Here is a 23,231-nt window from a genome sequence, read left to right as displayed (position 1 = left end):
ACACAGGCTGAAATCTTTATGGATAAAATGATATGAAGCCTGGTCTTTTTTTTTCCAAGATAGATGAAACAAGACTGGCCATGAATTGTGGGGTAACTGTTGAAGTTGGGTAATAGGAATTTAGGATTCATTATACTACTTCCTACACTTTTGTGTGTGACATTTTCCTTAAAGTTTAAGGAAAAGGAAGATTTTTTACAAAGTAAGTTTTCTTACTTAGTAGTTTATTATCGATTTTTTGTTTGCAAGCATGCTAAGTCCCTTCAGTTGTATCCAACTCTTTGTGACCCTATGAACTCCAGCCCACCAGGCTCCTCTGTCCATGGAATTCTCCAGGCAAGAGTACTGGAGTCGGGTACCATGCCTTCTTCCAGTGGATCTTCTGGTGAACCTGGGTCTCCTGAACTGGCAGGCGGGGCCACCTGGGATGCCCTATTATTGATTTTTTAACTTGTCTCTCGTATCTCTCCCATCCTTTTCTGCTAAACTTCTTCCAGTCTTACCAGTTCTTGTTAGTTTTTTCCATGACCACTACACACACACCCCTAACAAATTTTACCCTGTCAATTCTGTCAATTTCTGTTGTTTTGTCAAGTTGTCAGAACCATGAGGCACCTTGGAAGGACACCCACAGATCTTGGTTTCCCAAGCTTCCTGCAACTATAGTGTTTCCTCCCATGCTGGTGTGACAATTTCTCACGTACCTTTGCTGGCTGGCTGATGAAGGTGTTCTGAAGCAATGACAGTATCATCGAAATAACCCAGCTGGTGGCTTGGTCTTTGTTCAGTTCCAGGCTATAAAGTGCTGTAAAGAAGGCTGAGGCCAGGCTAGTGACACCGAGAAGGAGCCAGCAGAAGTATGTCAACCATCTGTGCCAGCCTTTAGAGACATGCTGCTTCCCTTCTTCTGGGCTCAGGATGGGGAAACTGGTTGCCTCCCTTAGGAACAGAAGTTGAAGGAATAACCAACCTAGTCAACAGCTGACTGGTTTAGGAAGACTACATGTGGTAAAGCCCAGTGCAGTACGTTACCTGGATAGCCCTTGCTCTGTGGGAATAACATGGGTTTCCAAGAGTTCCTGGAGTTTTTGCATTTGGTGGATTGCATTGAGAAAGTCACTGGGGTGATCGGTCTGGGTGGGACCCAGTGTCTGTGAGTGAGATTGGAGCCTCTGCAGAATTCTGAGCAGGTAACTGCAGAAATGACGGTGGTTTTCAGGAACAACTGAAAATACAGCCCAGGTTGACACATGAACAAGTAGAAGATTTCAAGAAACAGAAATTCTTGGTAGAAATGAGCAATCTGTTAACTGAAAGTGAAAGTCGCTTAGTCGTGTATGACTCTTTGTGACTCCATGGACTCTCCAGGCCAGAATGCCGGAGTGGGTAGCCTTTCCCTTCTCCAGCGGATCTTCCCAACCCAGGAATTGAATCAGGGTCTCCTGCATTGCAGGCAGATTCTTTACCAACTGAGCTATCAGGGAAGCCCCTGTTGACTGATGATGAGGTTAAATTTCCTAGTCAGTGAAGACTGAACCCAGCACCTACAGAACTGTATTCTCTGAGCATGATGGTGTATTTGCAACAATTTGTAAAATCCTATATTACTTTGATAGAGAATCAAAGTAATTTTTAAAGCTAATTGAGTTTTTTCACCAGAACTACAGTACATGTGAACTTGTAAGTGCCTAGAAGGCCCAAACTAAATTCAAGAATTCATAAATCACACAATCTCATCATTCCATAGAAGAAAGAGAATGATACGCTTTCACAGCCTCGGACGAAGCAGATGAAATATGGGGGGTCTGATACAGAGGACATTTTTGGTGGGTTTTTCTTTTAACCTTTAATTTATAAGACCAGATATGCTGTCTCAAAAGCTCTGAGAGGTAGCAGAGCTATCTGCCCTCTACTGGGAGTTTAAGGAAATGAAAAAGCTGCAGAAGGTGGTATCATGCCTGTTGATTATGCTGAGAGGTAAGAATGAATGGGACAGTAAGGGCGGTGGGGGTGGGGCTGATAAAAGATCAGATCCTGAAACTTACTGAACTTTACCATTTGCCCAGTAGGGTCCTGCCTGCTGGTGACAGCCTGGATGCTCTAAGTAAGAACAGATGAGGCCAGACAAAAGCTTCAGCAGCTCGTTCATGCTGTCAGAACGCCATGAAGATGGTTCGTACTCCGAGAGTAGGTACGGATTTCTCCTGAGCAGGAAGCCCACAGTTTCCTTTAATTCCTGAAAGTGGAACCAAGAGGAGAAAAGCCAGTTTTACATTAAACTCAGGACTGGGAGCAATTACAGACAGTCATGAGGCGGTCTCTCTCCTCGGAGGGGCATATGCTTAGTGTGCGTGTGCGCTAAGTCACTTCAGTTTTGACTGACTCTTTGCGACCCCATGGACTGTAGCCCTCGGGGCTCCTCTGTCCATGAGATTCTCCAGCCAAGAAGACAGAGTGGGTTGCCATTTCCTCCGCCAGGGGATCTTCCCAACCCAGGGATCAAACCTGCGTCTCTTAACGCTTCCTGCATTGGCAGGTGGGTTCTTTACCACTAGCGCCACCTGGGAAGCCCTATGCTCAGTGTAAAGGACCTCAGTTTTTTCACTTTCTCTCTCCTTTTTCACAAAGAAGTCACATCACAGTGGCTTCAGAACTAGTTTTAGGAGAGAATCTAGGATAAAAGAAGAAGAGTTTGAGCAAACATCAAAAAACTGACCCCTCCAGAGTAGGGGGTTCTGTGCTCATGTCGGTGCTGAGAACACTCCAGAATCAAGAGAAAGAACTAGAGGCCGGAGGACGAGGGCTCAGGGATTAGACCACAGCTACCACGGTTAATAGGGCTCCAGAGCCTTGCCGGAGAGCCTCGAGTCCACTGGCCTTCTCCACCATGTGGGCAGGGCAGCATGACATTTACCTGTAAACTCTGACACCACGCTCACCTCAACCACCTCCGTGAGAGAGAGAGGCTCTGAAGAAGCATCCACGGGGCAGGAGGCCTGGATGGGAGGCAAGACAGGCAGAGGCTCCCGCGGCTGGATCAACGGGAAAAGCCGCCCGACCACAAGACTGATGGGGAAAAAGATGACAGCGGTTTGGATGCTGACGAGCAGTTCAGACCAGGTCACAGCAAACGGGCCCACTGGAAAAAAAAAAAAAAGCATGACGTCAAGCCTCATCCCCAACCATTAAAATTGTCTCCGAGACACTCCTCTCCCAGGTTTAAGTACTTTTTTAAAATTTATTTTAATTGGAGTATAATTGCTCTACAATGTTGTGCTAGCATCTGCTCTGCAACAATGTCAATCAGCTGTAAGCGTACATCAATATATCCCCTCCCTCAACGCCTCCCTCCCACCCCTTCCCCCATCCTGCCTCTCCAGGTCATCACAGAGCCCCGAGCTGAGCTCCCGAGCAGCTTCCCACTGGCTATCTAGTTCACACACGGTACTGTATCTATGTCAGTGATGCTCCCTCCTCCCCACCCCCCGCCACGCCCACAAGTCCATTCTCTACGTCCTGCACAGGTTTAAGTATTTATTTAGCAACTGACTATGATTATCTAAGGACAGCAAGTTATCAGGGCAGTAAAGATCCTCATGTGTCCTTAAGGCCATTTCATTTGTTGATGAGTGACATCAGTGAGAACATGTGTGTTCTAAGGTTAGAGTAAGTGAGGATTCTCATCTAAGAGCAGAATTAGATAAGTGCTCTAATGGGAGGGCAGCAGAGAGAAAATGAAGGCCCGTCGTGTCTAACTTGGAAGGAAGGGATGGAGTGTGGCTGAAGGACTACACGCCACAAACAGCACACGTCAGGGCTCACCCCGGGCTTGCTCGTCTCTCTTGGTGGTGGCACTGGTCACCTTCCAGAACATGACGTTGGTGACCATGTTGCAGAGAAGGAGGGTCATGTAGCAGGTGAGCCGCTGGACCCTCGTGAACTGGTTCCAGGGGTGTCGCATTGCGACTGAGAGCCACAAGCAATCCTGGGTGAACTTCTCTATGATCATGGAGGGGAACAGGTGTCTAATAAGATAGATCAGAACAGGAAATGCATGAGATTTCATCCTGAACATGCCCTCGTCTGAAGTGTGGTTCACCTGGCGGCAAGCAACACATCAACAACTCGGCCGCTGCTCAACACCTTTGTGAAGAAGCTTTCAGGTGACACGGTATGATTTTTGCTGCTGCTGTTGTTACCATAGGGTAAAAGGTTTTTTAGGATAAGGGTAAATTTATGAGATTTTAAAACTAAAACCTTGTTTTGGCTTTACCAGAGGTTTTGATAAGTCTTTTTAACTCTTGGAAAGTTTGCATTAAGCTTCCACTCAAGATAGGGGCTTCCCTGGTGGCTCAGATGGTAAAGAATCTGCCTGCAATGCAGGAGACCTGGGTTTGATCCATGGGTCGGGAAGATCCCCTAGAGTAGGAAATGGCAACCCACTCCAGTATTCTTGCCTGGAGAATTCCATGGACAGAGGGGCCTGGTGGGTTGGGGTCACAAAGAATCTGACATGACTGAATGACTAACATTTTCACTTTTTCCACTCAAGATAGCTATAAGGTAAGGTAAACTTATATAAGGTAAACGCATACCTGGAGAACCTTCTCTACTCTCAGAAGAAGCTGTAAATACAATATGAAAGAAAGAATCCAAAATATTAGCTGGGCTTAAAAACAAAATAAACGTCTCTGAAGAGGAGGGATGGGATGAGAAACAAGATGGTAAGTAGGGAAGAAGCCACAGGATTCTGAGCTCCAGGTTTGGAAGAAGGCATACACAGGTCAAAGTCTGATTCCCAGAGAGTAACTGGAACTGAAAGTGATTCATGGAGGGAGGGGAAGGAAGGGCGGGTAAAGCCAACTTCACTGCCTGAAGCCAGGGTTGAGGCTGGAGCTAGTGGAAGAATTCAGCAGAACAAAAAAACTACCACAGGGCTACACATTTATAAGTTTGGAGGCAGGTGAAAGCGGGCATCCCCTCGACCAGGAACACAGCCAAGAGATCCACTGGCTCATGACAAGGTGTGCGATAGATCGTTTCATTAGTTTCTCTGAGGAATAGGAGCTCCGAAATGGTGTAATAAAATAAACCCTAGTTCTAGACTAGTGATGTGAAGAGTTGAATGAAAAAATAAAAAAAAGTACTAGTCAGGGATATGTGGAGAAGGAGAGATATTGAGATTAAAAAATGAAATCTACCTACAACCCCAAATTCCTAAACATATTTATAAACCTAATGCTGAGAAAGGCAGCCACCACAATATTTTAGTCCAGACGAAACTAATTTTGTGGGACAGTCTGACAAAGACTAAGTGTTTCAGGTTGCTCAGATACAATTAAAGCTACAAAACAGAAAAAGACTCACAAACTTAGAAAAGGAACTTATGGTTGCCGGGGGAAGGGATAGTAAGGAAGTTTGGGAGGGTCATGTACACACTGCTATATTTAAAATGGATAACCAACAAGGACCTACTGAACAGCAGATGGAACTCTGCTCAATGTTATGAGGCAGCCTGGATGGGAGGGAGGGTTCCGGGGAGAATGGATACATGTATATGCATGGCTGAGTACACTGGCTGTTCACTTGAAACTACCACACACACTGTTAATCAGTTATACCTCAATACAAAACAAAGTTTAAAGTTCGAAAAATATACATATACATAAAAAAAAAAAGAAAACATCAGTTGCTACTTGCATTGTAGTTGATTGTTTTGTTTGCTACTATTGTATCCCATGTCTCAGCAATTTGCAGCAAGATCCAATGGCCTTGAAGGGAGGCCATGTGCTTTAGAAGAAAGAATCTTCAATAGAAGAAGGGATAAGACCTGAACCTCTGCTGTTTCTTATGTGCTTCATCTGGAGCAAGTCCATTTAACTAATCCCTGCAACATTTTATACATCTATGATATAAAGAACTTGACAGTAAATAATGATCTAAAAATGATACAAGGAATAATGTTCACTTTAAAAGAATAAGAAATGATGAAAAACCCAGAAATAAAATAAATTTGAAATCTTAAAATGGAAAAATATGGTCCTCAAAACAAAATAATTAGGAGAAAGAGACACTAGTTTAAGAGGAAATCAGTAACTCCCACAGACAGACAAAAAAGATATGCATGCAAGAGAGACTTTAAAACATGGAGGATCGTTAGAGAGACTCTTGCATATAGCGAGGGAATGTCAGAGGAGCAGTATTTTCAGAAGCGACATCTGAGAATTTCTGTGTATTGAACACATGACTCTGTATATCAAAAGTGCATTTTGGGACACCCCCCCCACCCCCGCCACTGGAGGTCCAGTGGTTAAGACTCCAGGCTTCCAGTGGTCAGGGAAATAAGATCCTGCATGCCATGCAGCATGGCGCCCCCCACCCCCCCCCAGAAAAGCACGTTTTACGTGTATTTTACCACAATAAATTTTTTTTGAAGTACACTCTGAGTGCTAAACAGGATTAAAAAAATGGGTAAATCCACAGTGAAGAAATATGGTAAAATTTGGAACATCAAGGATAAAGAGAAAATATTAAAAAGAGAAAAGACAACATACTTTAGAAGAATAACAGGTAGACTGACATAACAACAGAGGCAGTGTTGAAAGGCAGTCCTTCATGAATGTTTCACATTTAGGCATTTATACAAACTTTGCTCCTGGACTATGTTTTCAAGTATCTTTGTGTAAGCAGACAGTCCTAAAAAGACAGAATCAGGAACTCTCTTTGAAGACAATTTACATTTCCAGATTATAAAGACAGAGACTTCTTGCTTCCCAGAGATGTTCTAGGGTAATAAAGATAGAAATGCCTTCTTCTCACCCCTTGAGAGATTTGCCTACATTCCAGGCTGATAAAGATAATGTCTTATTCCATAGGGAAGGATGGGCAGGTTTTCTGGCAGCTCGTAGATCAGAGTCTCCTGGTTTGGGGTTCCTCTTTTGTAACACACCTCTACTTGCACGTGCAGCTGACAGCTGGCTCCCATCACATCGCCCTGTCACTCAGGGAGCTGCCGAAAACCACGGCTCTGGCTGCTGCTGCTGCTCTAAGCAGTCAACTCTCTAAATCCACTTGGGTCAGTGGAAACAGTGGAGTGAACACCTCTGAAAATTCCTCCACAAAAGCAATGATAAAACTTCTTTTAAAAAGTCAGAACCAAAATTTTCAGAACTCAGGTAAATAACCAAAGGTTTGTAGCAACCTGGGAGCGTTTACATAAGAAAAATGGTTAAATATCAGTAAGAACAGTGAATTTTGCGGCATTTTAATTGGCCCTATTTCCCCATCTCCCTTTCCCTAGCTCCAGGGTAACCTTGAAAAACAAGAGCCTTCAATCACAGAGAAATCCAGCCGTCTGGCAGTCACTAGAGGGGGAAGAAGGGGATTAAAAGCGTCCTCCCCAGAGAGCCGTCATTACCTGACTTGTCTGGTAGTTCCCGGGAAAACTCCACTTGCAAGACTGCCCTTATTTGATATAACTGGACACTCATCCAGTGAAAAATGCTTCTTCTTTGAGGGCACTGTCAAAAATGTTCAGAGGCGACTGTTTAACTTCACAGCTGCCTGATATGGTAGGCAAAACAATGGGCTCATCAGAAATCCTCACTGAGAAAGTCAGAAGTCTATAGCAATTTTGAAAAGCTTCAACACAGTCCTGGGAATTGAATGATAGGAGGCCATGTGCATGCCCAGGAATGTGGGCATGCTCAGGAAATACCCGAGAAGGCCCTACACTTCTACCCCTGGAAGAATCCTGAAGCTCTCAGCAAGCAGGAAGTGAAGGCTGAGGCAGAGCTGTCAGCTGCCTGGCTGCGAGCGGAAGGCATGGCACATGTGTGCAAAACCCCTCAGCAAAGTCTGGGAGGCTTACTGGCTCAGGCATTTAAAGAAGTCTCTGTCTAGTTATTAGCGGACCACTGAACTGACTGAGCAAGAACTTCAGTTTTCACATATGATAAAAATACGGATTTTACAGAATTAGTTCAAAACAGACACAGGAAAACAACAAACACTAAGAACAAATACTGGGGGAGAGGAAGGAAATTTGATTTTCAGAGTGACCACATTTAAAATGTCCAGTTTTCAACGGATCACAAGACATGAAAAGAAACACAGTCTCTGCCTCACACACACACCACACTCAACAGACTGTTACTGAGGAAGCCAAGACACTGGATTTACTAAAGATTTCAAATCGGCTGTTTTAAATATGTTCAAAGAAATAAGGGAAATCATCTTGAAGTAACTGAAGGAAAGTAAATGAGCATGACGTCTTGCTAAATAGAATATTAATGAAGATACAGAAATTATTATTACTATTGGCTGCACTCTGTGGAATGCAGGATCTTAATTCCTGATCGGGGATCAAACCCACGCCCCCTGCATTGGAAGTGTGGAGTCTTCCAATGAACCACCAGGGAAGTCCCCAGAAATTATTTTTATTTTTTTAACTAATTTTTTTTAAAACATTTTTTTTTTATGTGAACCATTTTTAAAATCTTTATTGAATTTTTTACAATTTTGCTTCTGTTTCATGTTTTGGTTTTTTGACCATAAGGCATATGGGGGTCTTAGCTCTCTGACTAGGAATCAAACCCTTGCCTCCTACACTGGAAGTGTGGAGTCTTAACCACTGGACCACCAGGGAAGTTCTCAGAAGTTATTTTTTAAAAGAACCAAATAGAAAGTGTGCAGCTGAAAAATACAATAAGTGAAATGGAAAATTCACTAGAGGCTCAATAGCAGATGTGAGATGGCAGGAGAAAGAAGACAGGTCAAACTTGAGGGTAAGTCAATTGAAATTGTCTTGTCCAAGGAACAGAAAGAAAAAAGAATGAAGAAAATGAACAAAGCCTCAGAGACAGGTAGCACATCATCATTTCTCAACTGTACCTAAAGGAAAAGAGCTCCTTCTTTGAGACTGGCATGAAGACCCGGTCGCGCTCACAGTCTCCAAGGTTTGTGGCCAGCCAACAGTTGCACAGAAAATGCCATTTCCTTTTACCTGCTATGTCAGTGACAGTTACCTGGCTTACATACCTACAGTAAAATAAAGACAATCATGTTAGAGGGTGGGCATCAATTAATTGCTGTAATAAGCAGTGGCCTTATGGATACAACCTCAGTGTCCATTAATGGCTGAATGGACAGAGAAAATGTGGTATATATAATGTATACAATGGAATATCATTCAGTTATTAAAAAAAGAATGAAATTTTTCCATTTGTGACATGAATAGAGGGCATTACCCGAAGTGAAATAAGTCAGAGAGAGACAAAGACATATATGATCTCACTTATATGTGGAATGTAAAGGCAAAGCAAAACAAAACACAAACAAAAACCCAAAACCTAGCTCACAGATACAGAGAACAAATTAGTAGTTGTAGGGGTAGAGGGTGGGGGTGGGTGGGTAGACGAGGTGGAGAGTCAAAAGGTACAGAGGGCCATTTATAAAATAAGCCAAGGGGATGTAACATACAGCATGGCGACTGTAGTTAATAATATTGTGTCGCATATATGAAAACTGCTACAAGAGCAGACCTTAACTCTCACAATGAGAAAAAAATTCTCTATGTATGGTGATGCTTGTTAACTAGACTTATGGTGATTATTTCACAATACATAACAAACATCAAATCATTAAGTTGTAGACCTGAAGCAAATATAAAGTTGTATGTCAATCATACTGCAATAAAAATAAAAAAAAGAACATCTTTTATTGGCAGTGGGTGTCCAAGTAAACAGATTCTGCTTCATTGTAGGGGCAAGAGCCAAATAAATAAACTAGATCTGATCCCACTTTTCCTTCCCAACCTCTAAAGGAGTTCACGTACCAAATAGAAAGCAGACTTCCATAACCTGGAGTAGTCACTGTGTGTTTCTATTCCTTAAGATTTCTTCTTTCTACAAGTGACAGCGCCCCACCACCTTTGTAAATATCCCATCTGCCTCCGTCTTTCATCACTAGGGTCTAAGGGGGTTGTAAATGGGGAGTGGACTTTAATGTTTACATTAATGACTTGTCTTGTTTGGGTCTGTGGCTTCATCTTGGCTTCAGAGCAACAGGTCCTGAAACTTCATCCTCTTTTCAACCCCAGTTGTTTTACCATGTGTCTCTATCTTCTCCCCTGATTTCAACCACCAACCAATCTGTCCTACAGAACCTCTGCTCTGCCTATTTGACTTCATTTTGCACCTAGTCGGCTAACCTCCTTTACTGTAAGGATGCTACTTCTCCAAAAGTCTATATGAAACCATTCAAATCTCTCTGGTCAAAATTCTTATTTCAGTTGGAAGTTATTTTCTGTGTGAGGAACACAGATCGTTTTAAAGCTAAACTTATTTCTGGGACTCTCTTTTGAAGCAGTTAATAAAATCGCAGGTGACTAAGTTGCATTTGATTTAAACTTAGCTACTTGTTAAAGCTTTCATTTAATAGCAAAGTATAAAAAAGGAGAAAATATTCATTTTCTAATTGGTGAGAAACTAGTCACCCTTTGCTCTGCTCTCCTTTCATACAGAAGAGAAACAGAGAATCTAATGTGTCTGTCAGAACAATCGAGTTGATACATTCAGCATGATCAGTAGAAAGATACAGAAAGCATAGTCATTTCCTAAGAAAAAATGCTGGCAGTCTGCTTTTTATTGGGGGAGGATAGTTCTTTTGCTTTTCTGTGTTTTCCAAGTTTTTTGTATTCAAACATCTATTACTTTTGCAATTAAACAAAGAAAAGAAAATATTGACTAAAAAATTTCTTTGAAAGAGCCTTAATAACAAAGTCTAGAAGTGAACAGGTAACTCTTGAGAATTGTAACAAGTATTTGTTACAATATTGACTATAATTATCAATCATAACAAATATTTATTGAGTCCTACTATAATTTTGGCACTGTATGTGCTGTTGAGAATACAAATATGACTAGGTCAACATCTCTATTCCCTGAGGAGCATAAAGTCATTATAAGTTAAAAAATATTATAAGACTCCATATAAAATTAGAATTGATATAAACCAATAATAAAACAAAAATGGAAAATATCATACAGGTGTGAATTCCTTTATGTGTTTCCTCAAAGAGAAATATCTATTTAAATTAAAAGATGTACTTCTAATAATTATAAAATATTGCTAAAACTTTTGGAAGTAACTAAAACTACCCTGAAGAAAAACTTAAAAATTCATAATCCTACTACCCAGGGATAACTATTGGTAATAATTTAGTGTATAAAGCTCTAGACTTTCTCTAATACACACACTTGAAAAAAATCAACTCTGTTGTGGTATAATTTACAAAGGATAAAAGGCCCCCATTTAAAGAACACAGTTCAGGGAATTTCCTGGCATTTCAGTGGTTAGGACTCTGGGCTTTCACTGCCAAGGGCACAAGTTTGATCCCTGGTTGAGGAACTAAGATCCTGCAAGCCATAGAGTGCAGCCAAAAAATGAAAATAATAAAAAGTACTATTCAATGCATTTTGGACAACTGTATACACCTGTATAATAAACACCATCATCGTCACCCTGAAAAGTTCCCCTGTGCCCTTTTCCAGGCTCACCCTGGACTCCAGGTGACCACTGATAGACTTTCTATCTTTACAGGTTAATTTGCTTTTTTCAGAATTTCACATATTCTTGTGTGTCTGGCTTCTTTTGCTCAACATAATGCTTTCTGAGATTCATCCATGTTGCTGTGTCAGTAGATTGTTCTTCTCTGTCAGGAGCAGTATTCCACCAAATGACCATACTAACATTTGCTTATTCACTCACCTGATGGACATTTGTGTTGTTTCCAGTTTGAGGCTATTTTCATAAAGCTGCTATGGAAGTCTTTGTGTAAGACTCGGAGTGGACATACGTTTTTACTTATCTTGAGTAAATAACTAGGAGTGGAATTTCTGGGTCATAGGGTAAATGTATGTTCAACCTTACAAGAAACTGCCAAATTGTTCTTCACCGAGGTTGTACTGTTTTACATCCCACCAGCTGTGTGTGAGAGCTCTTTACTGCTCCCCACCCTCACCCCATCCTGGTTTTGTCAGACTTTTTAGTTTTAGTCATTCTGGTGGGTGTCTAAGGCTATCGCTGTGGTTTTAATTTGCATTTCCTGGTAACTAATGATGCTGAGTATCTTTCAAGTGCTTATTATACGCTATTTACCTTTATAAAAGAAAGTGGAACAATAGCGTAACAAACTGTTCTGGAGATACCTGAACAGGATGGAAGCAGCAGGAAAATCATCGGGCTGTCCTGGCCTTGTGGTTGGTGTCTCTAGTCTAGCAGAGAAGGACTTTTCAAAAAACTTTTTGGCCCTGCCATGCAGCTTGTGTGATCTTAGTTCCCCAACCAGGAATTGAACCTAGACCCTTGGCAGTAAAGTGTGGAGTCCTGACCACAGGACTGCCAAGGAATTCCTGGGAAGGACTTTTTTGCTAACAATTTTAGGCTGGATGCATACTCCTTTCAGGTGCGAAATATTCAGCAACTGACTTGTTTCTGGGTCAGTTCTCAAACCTGAGTCTGAGATCTTTAGGGCTTCCCTGGTGGCTCAGTGGTAAAGAATCTGCCCACAATGTGGAAGACCTGGATTTGATCCCTGGGTCAGGAAGATCCCCTGGAGAAGGGAAAGGCAACCCACTCCAGTATTCTTGCTGGGAGAATCCCAAGGACAGAGGAGCCTGGCGGGCTACAGTCCATGGGTCCATGGGCTCGCAGAGTCGGACACGACTGAGCGGCTAACACTCACTGAGACCTTTGACTTCACTGCCTTCCTTTTTCCGAATCCCAACAAACCAATGATCTTCATCCTTAATTTTTATCATCTACTTTCTCCACTCACCTCTCGTAATTCTCAGAGTGCTGCTGAAGCAAGATGTGGGAACATCTGGACCCAGCACAGGGCAGGCGCACACACTCATCACTGACCGTTTCTCTAACTCATGAGAGACATCCCAACTGTAATTCCACTCCTTCCCCTCTCCTTAAGCTCTTCATTTTGACCCAGAGTATATTCTCTATAGAGTCATTTATTAAATTTACTCTTTAAAGATGCTTTTCGTATTTAGAGATACTTTTTTTTTTTAAAAAAAAGGAATTTGTTTATTGAGAGCAAGAGGATGCAAGCAATATAAAAATCAAAAGCTTATCTGGCTTTAATTGACTTTTCTTTCTCTGCTTCTCAAAATGGAGTTGGATTTTATTTGTACATTTTCTATGGGTCCCATCTGCTCAGAAATCCTTATACAGGGTAAGCTGTGGGGCAGATTCCTTAAGTGACCCTTTATAAGAATTCTTATCAGGGTGGGAGTAATTGCTCAATGCTGCCTACTTCTTCCCCTTCTGCTTCATGTGTACTACAAAATAGTCATTGCATGTGATGGTGAGCCCAGCGATTAGCGAAAAGAAGCTCTGGAAGCCCACTTTGCCATCTCGACACTGGTCCAGGTCCTTCATTATTTTGTCCACGGCCAGAGGGTCTTTTTGATTTTCCAAAAATCCAGGGAACTCCTTTTCCATCAGTACTCTCAGGTCTTCCTTTGTTAAGTAACCTTTATCACCAGCAAATTTGTGAAATGTGAACATCATGGTTTCCATAGCGTGTTCCATTTGAGATGGCATTTTGGTGAAGTCTGTTGAAACCTTGGCAGGAGGCGCAGCGGGGACGCTCGGCTGGGGACGCGCGGCCAGTAGAGATACTTTTAACTTATGGTACTCTGGGGCAATGTTTCACTGTTGTTATTTTCTGTTCACAATAGTGACAATATTTAATGGAAAAAAATCTGGGACTCCGTTGGTGGTCCAGTGGTTGAGAATCTCCCTGCCAATGCACAGGACCAAGGGTTCGATCCCTGGTCTGGAAAGATCCCACATGCTGCGGGGCAGCTAAGCCCGTGCGCCATGACTACTAAGTCCGCACTCTAAAGCCCATGAGCCACAAAAAGAGAAGCCACTGCAATGAGAAGCCTGCACACCGCCACTGGAGAGTAGCCCCCACTCACTGCAACAAAGATCCAGCACAGCCAAAATAAATAAATAATTTAAAAGATGTTTTTAAAAAAATCTATCATTCTACCACTCATAAAATATCTTATTGTTAACTTTCAATATTCCTTTCCAGGTTTTCTTCTTTGTAGACAGCTCTGAAATTAAAATCTAACAGGGAATTCCCTGGTGGTCCAGTGGTTAAGACACTGCACATCCCAAGCAAAGGGCATGGGTTTGATCCCTGATCAGGGAACTAAGTTCCCACATGCTGCATGGTGAAGTCAAGAAAATATTTTTAAAAAAAGAAAGAAAAATAAATTAAAATCAAACAGTCATTTGTTACTATTTGATCCAAAACATTATAGTTATTTATTGTGATGCCATGCAGGTCTTTGGCTACAGAGAAGCCGCATGCCAGCCTGATTCGGGTACTTACCAAGAAGGGCTGATGCCAGAATTGTCATGCCAGAGCCGCAGGCTGTGTAATTCCCCCAGAGAGGATGGAGTGCCCAGGAGGAAGACATCCAGTCCCCCGCGTTCAAAGACTGCCTTCTGTGAGTCACAAAGGTGGTGGGGCTCGCTCCGCCCCTCTGATCCATAAAGGGTGATAACTACCTAAATCAGGACAAAGAAAAGATAAGATATGGCAAGTTATAACACGAGTCTTGATTTATCTCTAAGGGGAAAGATGAAGACAGAGAAAACTGTACTTAGATGAAGTCCTGGGGTCTTAGACAGCATAGAGGGCTCGTCAAATGTCACAGTTTTTAAGTTTTCTGGCTGCGCCTCATGGCATTCGGGATCTTTGTTCCCCGAACAGGGATAGAATCCACGTCCCCTCAGTGGAAGCATGGGTTCTTAACCATTGGGTCATCAGAGAAGGCCCAGGTGGACAGTTGAGAACCAGGAAGACCACTGTCTGGGATCTGTGTGAAGGATGGCTGGGTGCCAGGATGTCACCAAGGGCATCGGAGTGCACCTCGCATGGCAGTCAGAGGAGAACCTTTACTTCACTCACGTTGGCTGTTGTAGCCGCCCTCCTTCGATAGCCTGTGGAGACCTCGATAAGGTAGTGGAATTGAGAGCTGGTGTCATTATCAGCCAGGACAGTGACCTTCACCTGCAGGAAAAAGCAGAACCAAGAAAACCAGCAGATCTTTACTCCTTACAGCCCAGCGAGAAGCAGGAGGATACACTGCGGCAGCTTTGGTGACTCCGAGGAAAGCAAGGATGAGATGGGGGAGAAGATAAAACAGATAAGCAGACCTAGCTTAACTGATAAAAGTGGGGGATATGGGTTCAAAGTCCAGGGTTTACGTCAGGAGAATGAAACAGTCATAGAATCAACTGATCGGGTCTTGGGCCTCTAAATCTCTCCACCTTCCACCCACCCAGAAAGGGTTATCAGCTAACATGTAACACACCTGGCTAAATGTGAATTCCAGATAAATGATGAATAATTTGGTGTCATATTTATGCTAAATATGCATTCACTATTTGAAATTCAAAGTTAACTGGGTGCCTCATATTTTTTATTTACTAAAATTGGTAATTCCATACCCACAGGAATAAAATGGACATTTCGCATGTTCTAGAACTTCTACATGTAGGAAAGCAAGGATGAGAAAGATACAGAACAGAAATTAGAAGGAAGCTGTCAAAGGATTTTTTGTTTTAAAAAAGATTCCATACAGGTTTCTTACATATTGCAGTTAAATTATAACTTTTTTGACACACATAATTTTCACATCCAATGTGTTAAGTGAGATAAATGTGCATTTGATTATAGTTAAGTTCTCTGTGGGTTTTCTTTTGGCTTATTCCTGACCTAAATGAATCATATGAGGATTCAACCTCGGCTAAAAGAAAAAAAAAAATGGAGAAAAAGAGGTAAGTCCCTGGGCCTTGAGACAGTAGACATGAAGAGAAATGTTAAGAGAAGTCCCACTGGAATTTTTACTACCTGCTGCCTCCCTCTTTTTGATAAAGGTGTCTCTTTTTTCCTTCATCTTGTTCAACATACTCAAGACATTGTGGCAAAGCTTTCAGAATCAAAGTCTCATCACCTTCTGCGCATCTGCCTGGTCCTTTCTCCAAGCCCACACGAATATGAGCATATAGATTCCGACAAGGCTGGCCAGCAGGGACACCCCGACTGGGTTGCTGGTCACTCGAAGGAACAGCTCAGCCACATCTTCCACGTTCACCGTCCGGGGCACGATGAAGAAATCGCTGCCGAAGTAGGTCAGGTGGTTACAGAGACACTGTGTCCTTACCAAGGTGCTCTGTGGCCCGACCTGGAACGACAGTCAAGACGGTGACTCTGACTGGCTGGCATGCTAAGGAAGGGACACGCGTAACACATCAACACAGACACACAGATTTGGAAAAGAAGGCCTGATGGCTCATTCTCCACTGGTGTTAATGTGGACTGGGACAACTGATGGGCGCAGCAGCTCGGCAGCTTTTAGTAAAACTAAAGTACAAACTCCTTGAATCCTGAGATTCCAGTTCTGAATGCATATCCTGAGGACTTGGCACATGTGCACAAGGAAACGTGAAAAAGGATGTCTCTGTCAGCACTGGTTACAACTAGGAGAAATCAGAACAACCTCTGTGTCTGGTAACAGCAGAACATACAAACAAGGAAATAAGGAAGTAGGGGCAAACAGATGGACCATTATACAGCAGATAAGATGAATGGACTGAAGCTGGATATATCAATGCTGAGTGAAGAAAGCAAGTTTAAAAGGATATAACAGTATGATACCATTTACACAAAGACCTAGAGCATGCAAACCGTCACTCACGAATCCATGTTTACCAATCTTCCTCACTAGGTACTGTCCTATCCATTGCTAGTTCCTATATGTGGGCTTTGTATGTAGAAGATGCTCAATACATACTTGCTGAAAGAATGAATTTGTTGTTGTTCAGTTGCTAAGTCATGTCCGACTCTTTGCAACCCCATGGACTGCAGCACGCTATGCTTCCCTGTCCCTCACTATCTCCCAGAGTTTGCTCAAATTCACGTCCATTCAGTCAGTGATGCTATCTAATCATCTCATCTTCTGCCGCCCTATTCTCCTTTTGCTTTCAATCTTTCCCAGCATCAGTCTTTTCCAATGAATTGGCTCTTCTCATCAGGTAGCCAAAGTATTGAAGTTTCAGCTTCAGAATCAGTTCTTCCAGTGAATATTCAGGGTTGATTTCCTCTAGGATTGACTGGTTTGATCTCCTTGACAGACTCTCAAGAGTCTTCTCCAGCACCACAATTCGAAAGCCACAGTTCTTCAGTGCTCAGCCTTTCTCATGGTCCAGCTCTCAAATCCGTACATGACTACTGGAAAAACCACAGCTTTGACTACACGGACCTTTGCTGGCAAACTGATGTCTCTGCTTTTTAATATGCTGTCTAGGTTTGTCATAGCTTTCCTTCCAAGAAGCAAGCGTCTTTTAATTTCAAGGCTGCAGTCATTGCCCACAATGATTTTAGAGCCTAAGAAAAAATCTGTCACTGCATATACCAAATTCCAGACAGTGGTTACCCTTTGATAAGAGGGAAGAAATGAGGTCTTTTCCAATGAGTCAGTTCTTCGCATCAGGTGGCCAAAGTACTGGAGCTTCAGCTTTAGCATCAGTTCTTCTAATGAATATTTAGGACTGAGTTCCTTTAGGATGGACTGGTTGGATCTCCTTGCAGTCCAAAGGACTCTCAAGAGTCTTCTCCAACACCACAGTTCAAAAGCATCAATTCTTCGGCACTCAGCATTCTTCATAGCCCAACTCTCACATCCACACATGACTGCTGGAAAAACCATAGGTTTGACGAGACGGACCTTTGTTGGCAAAGTAATGTCTCTGGTTTTTAATATGCTGTCTAGGTTGGTCATAGCTTTTCTTCCAAGGAGCAAGTATCTTTTAATTTCATGGCTGCAGTCTCTATCTGCAGTGATTTTGGAGCCCCCCAAAACAAAGTCTCTATTCCCATCATTTCCCCATCTATTTGCCATGAAGTGATGGGACTGGATGCTGTGATCTTAGGTCTTTGAAAGTCAACTTTTAAGTCAACTTTTTCACTCTCCTCTTTCACATTCATCAAGAGGCTGTTTAGTTCTTCTTTGCTTTCTGCCATAAGAGTGGTGTCATCTGCGTATCTGAGATTATTGATATTTATCCAGGCAATCCTGATTCCAGCTTGTACTTCATACAGCCTGGCATTTCGCATGATGAGGGCGTATCAGCTATTAAACTGATAACTGATACTACACTTGATCTTAGCCAAAAGACAGGGAAGCAATAAAAGCTCTTTTATGCAAAAGAAAGTCAGCCTCATTTACTCACCGCATATTTAATACTTGTAGAATTGGTCAGCTTCCATGTACCACTTGCCTTATTTTATGTACCTTGTCAGATTTACCATGGACTGATGTTTGGGCAAGAAATGACAAATCTAAAGCACGGGACTTCCCTGGTAGTAGAGTGGATGAGAATCTGCCTGCAATGCAGGGGACACGGGTTCAATCAAATTTGGAGATTAGGACTGACATATATATGCTTCCGGGGAAGGTACCCTGGAGGAGGGCATGGCAACCCACTCCAGTATTCTTGCCTAAGGAGTCTGGCAGGCTATAGTCCACTGGGTCACAAAGAGCTGGACACGACTGAAGTGACGTAACACATATACACTTCCACGTGTGAAACAGAGAGCTCTGGGAACCCGCTGGGAAGGGCAGGCAGCTCAGGCTTCGTGCTCCGTGAGGACCTAGGGAGGTGGGCGGGAGGGGATGTGTGTGTGGTTGATTCATTTTGTTGTACAGCAGAAACCAACACAATATTGTAAAGTAATCATATTTCAATGAAAACGAGTTTTTAAAAAGGAAGTGGGCAGCCTCTGACCTGGCAGCCGCCGCTCCTCCACATGCTGCTGAGGCTGTCCCAGAAGTAACACTGAGTGACGGCCGTGACCGCTGAGAACAGGCTGGGCGTCTGCCGGGCGCCCTCCTTGCTTCTATCCAGCACGGCTGTTATGTAGTAGGTGCCGACCCCGTACCGCAGCTTCTCTGGCGTCAGCACCCATGTGTATTCCTCATCTGAGGACAAACGAGAGTGCTTAGCTGCCTTTCAAAGGGGACAGAAAAATACCATCAGAACCTTTCTTCAGAACGGTCTATTACTGTTATTATTTTACAAGTGGGGAAATGAAAAGCCTAGCGTCACAGATGATTTTAAAGAAAATGACTGGTGATATGATCTGGGGTTCTGGATGACTTCTGTTCCATTAAAAAAAAATCAAATCATATGCTTTTAATAAATGAAGATTTCAGTCTAAGGAATTAGAATGAGTTTTCGAAAAACGAAATAATCACACATCAAAATGAGTAGCTAGAAGACCGAGGTAACAAGAGAAACCCAAGGGCGACACGGGGGCAGGCCTGGGGCAGCTCCAGTTCCCGGTCTGCACATTGGAGGCTGGGTTCAGGCCCGGCTCTGTCACCAGGTGGCTGCTAAGGGTTAAGGCAGGTCACCCAGTCAACCTAGTTTTCTCATCTTTCAAACACGAAATCTGGACCGAAGGATCTCCAAGATCCCTTCCAGTTTCAGAGGATATGATATTACTGCCAAGATCAGCAAGGAGGACAGAGTACATGCTCGGAATCAGGAAAGAGCCTGCCGGTGATGCAGACACAATTTGTAGCTGGCCACCCAGCAGTGAGAGGTGCTGGCTCAGCAGCCCTGTTTAACAGGAAGAGTCACCTGAAAAGTGATTACAAGAGTGCTGGTAAAACTGGTGAAATCCGAGCAAGATCAATGCACTGGGTCAGTGTCACTTCCTGGCTGTGACACTGAACTGGAGTTATGTAAGATGTAATCATTAGGGGAAAGTGGGCAGGAGGCACATAAGATCTCCGGGTTTAACTTTTTATTTTGGGGGTTTTACTTTTTATAACTGCATGTGAATGACCTCAGTTGCATTTTGTTATCTCAAAATAAAAAGTTAAAAAAAAAAAAAGAACATGCATTCTAAAGTTTCTGACATCTGGTTGGGGCTTACCTTTCTGCGACACCTTCTCCTTCGGCAGGGAGAAGTTCAGGTGGAAGTGGGTGTGGTTGGGCTGGTGCTGGAACCCCAGGTAGAGCGTCAGTGACAGGGGGCCTTCAGGCTCTAGGCACACTATTAGGGACTTCTCCAGGGAGGTGACGTTCACCGTGATAGTAAAATGGTCCATGCTCACGTTGAGGCTGGTGGGGTGGGTTTCCATGCTCGCATTTCTCCAGAGCATGATCTAGAATAAGACAGCGTTCATTCATCTCCAAGTTTGAGGGTTCATCCATGGCTGCTTTTCAGACTCCTCCTTTGTGATAATGGAATAGAACCTGCTAGGTCTTCCTCTGTGAATGCTAGCAGGTAACACAGTGCCAGGGATTAAAATTAAGTATATAGTCTTAGACCTAAAACACTCTCCCCTAAGTGTGAGGGAGATCTCTTTGTAGAAGTTCCTAAGTAATGATGTGAATAACAAAACAATGGCATGCCCATAAATCTAAAATGATTTCCTTCAGTTGCTGTAAATTTCCATCCTATTCTCCAGGAATTCCAATTTCCTTCTTTTTTATTCCCTAATAATCAAGTCATACCTCAATATCCTCCATTAAGTCATGGACTTGGAGCAATTTATGATTAGCGCTTAGTAACACACTTCCGACGCTTCCAACAATCTGCTTCTTGTCAAAATCTCTGAAGGGATTGAAAGCTAGTCCTGTTACCTAGAGACAAGAACATTTCAGTTTCTTCAACTGTCCACATATTTATAAATAACACTCTTACAGGTAATAAGGGATCAGATATCAAAGTAAATGTCAGGATTTCCCCTTGCTAGCATTTCAAATGAAATATTTCTCATCATAACATTCTACAAGGAAGAATCAGCTAATGAAAGATGAGTCATTTGCTTGAGACCCTCAGAATTACTATTTTTTTTTTTCACCCCTGTACTTGGAGGATTCATTTTACTAGGAAGTAAGAATTCTGCTCTCCAGGATAAGGCTACAATCTTACTTCTGTTTGTTAGGCGATTGCTGAAAGAATATATGCTGACATGACTAGGTTGGTACATTGAATCGGTGATTAGAGATTTCCAGTTTTGTATAAAAACTGAAGAGTTCAGATCAGTTCAAATCATAACCCAAAAGCTTAGTGAAAACTAGAAGTCTGTTTAATGCTCCCAACCTCTAGCAGGGGTCATGTTTAAGAGGCCTCCATTCCTGCCAGCATGAAACAGAAATTAGCACACATGACTTTCTCTCATTCTGTCTGCTCAGCCTACACTTTCACCCAAGTGCCTACAGCCATCACGTCCCATGTTCGTTCTGATCAGAATCAATTTCATACTCACTTGGACATCAACTCCTGGGTGTTTTTTCAGGAGCTCCTCCAGGGCGGACGCCGATGGAAAGCCTAATCTCACAGGGGCTGGATCACCGAGGGTGTAAGAGCTCAGAGGCAACGTTGATATGTTTTGCCTAAAGAAAAAGAAGTTGAATGGAAATCAATTGCTGTGTGTTTCCTAAAGATCCAAAGCCTAAAATGAAACTTTCCCCCTTCCCTCCCTCCTGTTACCTGCTCAGCATCAGGACAGCAGTGGAAGAGGTCAGAGTCACCTCAGGCTCAGCACACCGATTCTGCTGCAGAAACGCCTCCTGGATCCTCCCAAGGCTCAGCAAGGACATTTTCAGTGTATTTTCTACCTGTGCTTAGAGAGAAACATCAATACCAAGTGACTTGAGTAACCTCATGTACTGTGTTAGTGAGACAGTGGTTTGAGAGGGAGGAAAAGGGGACAAAGATCTTGACAGTGATGAAATGAAAGGAGACACTCATTGGAAGGACCCATGGAGAGCACTTGCCATCTAACTAAGGACACATCATCCTTTGCATCAACTAAGAGGGCCACCCAGGGAACTATTTCTTTGCCCCACAATATAAGCTGCCGGAGACCTGCTTATGATGAATGTTTTCTAAAAAGTTTTTCTTTGCAGTGAAATTACGCATATAATTCACCGATTTAGAGTATATAATTCAGGGTTTTGTTAGTATATTCACAGGGCTGTGCTACTATAACTATGATCTAATTTTAGAACATTCTCATCTTCCCTAAAATAAACCCAGAACCCAGTAGCAGCACTGTCCATTCTCCTATCCCCAGCCCCCACTACTACTAGTAGTTACCTTTGTTCTTCAGTCGCTAAGTCACGTCTGATTCTCTGCGACCCCATGGGCTACAACATGCCAGGCTTCCCTGTCCTTCACTATCTCCCAGGGTTTGCTCAAAATCATGTCCATTGAGTCAGTGATGCCAATGAACTGTCTCATCCTCTGTAGCCCCTTTTTCCTCCTACCCTCAAGTACTTACCTTAGCAGGAGGTAACTACTAAGCTACATTCTGTGTCAATAGACTTGCCTCTTCAGGACATTTCACATAAACGGAACTATGATCTTCTCCTATGTTTGGCTGCTTTTACTTAGCATAGTGTTTTCAGGGTCCATCCATGTTGTAGTTTCTATCAGTACTTCATTTTTGTTGTTGTTGTTGCTAGGTAATATTCCATCAATAAGGACACACCACATTTTACTTATCCATTCATCAGACCATGGACACCTGCACTGTTTCCATTTTTTGGGCTACCTGGCTATTTGAACAATATTATGAACATGAGTGTACAAGTTTTTGTGTGGACCTATGAGGATACATACCAAGGAGTAGACCTACTAAGCCTCATGGTAATTCTCTTTTTATCATTTTGAGGAACTGTCAAACCATTTTCCAAGGTGGCTGCATTATCATTTTACAATCCAACAACATATAAGTGTTCTGGTTTCTCTGCCTCCTTGCCAACACTTGCTATTGTCTGTCTGTCTGTCTGGATGTGAAATGGGATCTCACGGTGGTTTGAAGTGCAGTTCCCTAGTGATGAGTGATGCTGAACATCTTTCTATGTGAATGGTAAAAATAATTTATTTTGTGGAATGTTTATTATATGCCAAACCCATTAGTGAACTCACTAGACTTCAGCACTAGGTATTCTTGGCTCAGTGGTGGGGTGGAGAGAAGACCTGGGGGCAGGCTTGATGGAGCAGTCTCCTGAGTGGTGCCTGTTTAGCTCAGCTTTCTAGAGGTCTAGGGAAAGGCCATGTTGACGCCTGATCTGTCAAGATGAAAATGTCTCTAGACGGAGTTGGCCACTGG

At 42.8% G+C, this 23,231-nt stretch overlaps 2 protein-coding genes and 1 pseudogene across 2 annotated transcripts in view; all 3 read right to left on the bottom strand.

Annotated features, from left to right (window-relative positions):
• The window catches only part of PKD1L3 (polycystin 1 like 3, transient receptor potential channel interacting), a 77,656-nt gene that overhangs the window by 35,389 nt on the left and 19,036 nt on the right, over nt 1-23,231 (bottom strand). Inside the window, exons 8-21 of the mRNA XM_061140528.1 lie at nt 21,605-21,732; nt 21,381-21,507; nt 20,623-20,751; nt 20,039-20,270; nt 18,883-19,076; nt 16,050-16,280; nt 15,002-15,103; nt 14,420-14,598; nt 8,893-9,039; nt 3,823-4,025; nt 2,940-3,139; nt 2,056-2,236; nt 1,033-1,225; nt 705-939 (exon numbers count right to left, since the gene is read on the bottom strand). Coding sequence (XP_060996511.1) covers nt 705-939; nt 1,033-1,225; nt 2,056-2,236; nt 2,940-3,139; nt 3,823-4,025; nt 8,893-9,039; nt 14,420-14,598; nt 15,002-15,103; nt 16,050-16,280; nt 18,883-19,076; nt 20,039-20,270; nt 20,623-20,751; nt 21,381-21,507; nt 21,605-21,732 — 2,481 coding nt within the window. The remainder of the gene's footprint in view (nt 1-704; nt 940-1,032; nt 1,226-2,055; nt 2,237-2,939; nt 3,140-3,822; nt 4,026-8,892; nt 9,040-14,419; nt 14,599-15,001; nt 15,104-16,049; nt 16,281-18,882; nt 19,077-20,038; nt 20,271-20,622; nt 20,752-21,380; nt 21,508-21,604; nt 21,733-23,231) is intronic.
• On the bottom strand, nt 13,126-13,700 carry LOC133050774 (protein S100-A10-like). The gene has a single exon (XM_061135024.1). The coding sequence runs from the start codon at nt 13,615-13,617 to the stop codon at nt 13,324-13,326; it is 294 nt and encodes a 97-aa protein (XP_060991007.1). The 5' UTR covers nt 13,618-13,700; the 3' UTR covers nt 13,126-13,323.
• On the bottom strand, nt 18,179-18,284 carry LOC133055354 (U2 spliceosomal RNA; annotated as a pseudogene).

This window comes from Dama dama, chromosome 4 (assembly GCF_033118175.1).
Source record: "Dama dama isolate Ldn47 chromosome 4, ASM3311817v1, whole genome shotgun sequence".
Classification (NCBI taxonomy): domain Eukaryota; kingdom Metazoa; phylum Chordata; class Mammalia; order Artiodactyla; family Cervidae; genus Dama; species Dama dama.
Note: the sequence above shows the minus strand (reverse complement) of the source record. Positions and strands in the feature narration are given on the sequence as shown.

Bases quoted from the DNA above. Each gene is read 5' to 3' on its own strand.
- LOC133050774 (XM_061135024.1), bottom strand. From the start codon at position 13,617: ATGCCATCTCAAATGGAACACGCTATGGAAACCATGATGTTCACATTT.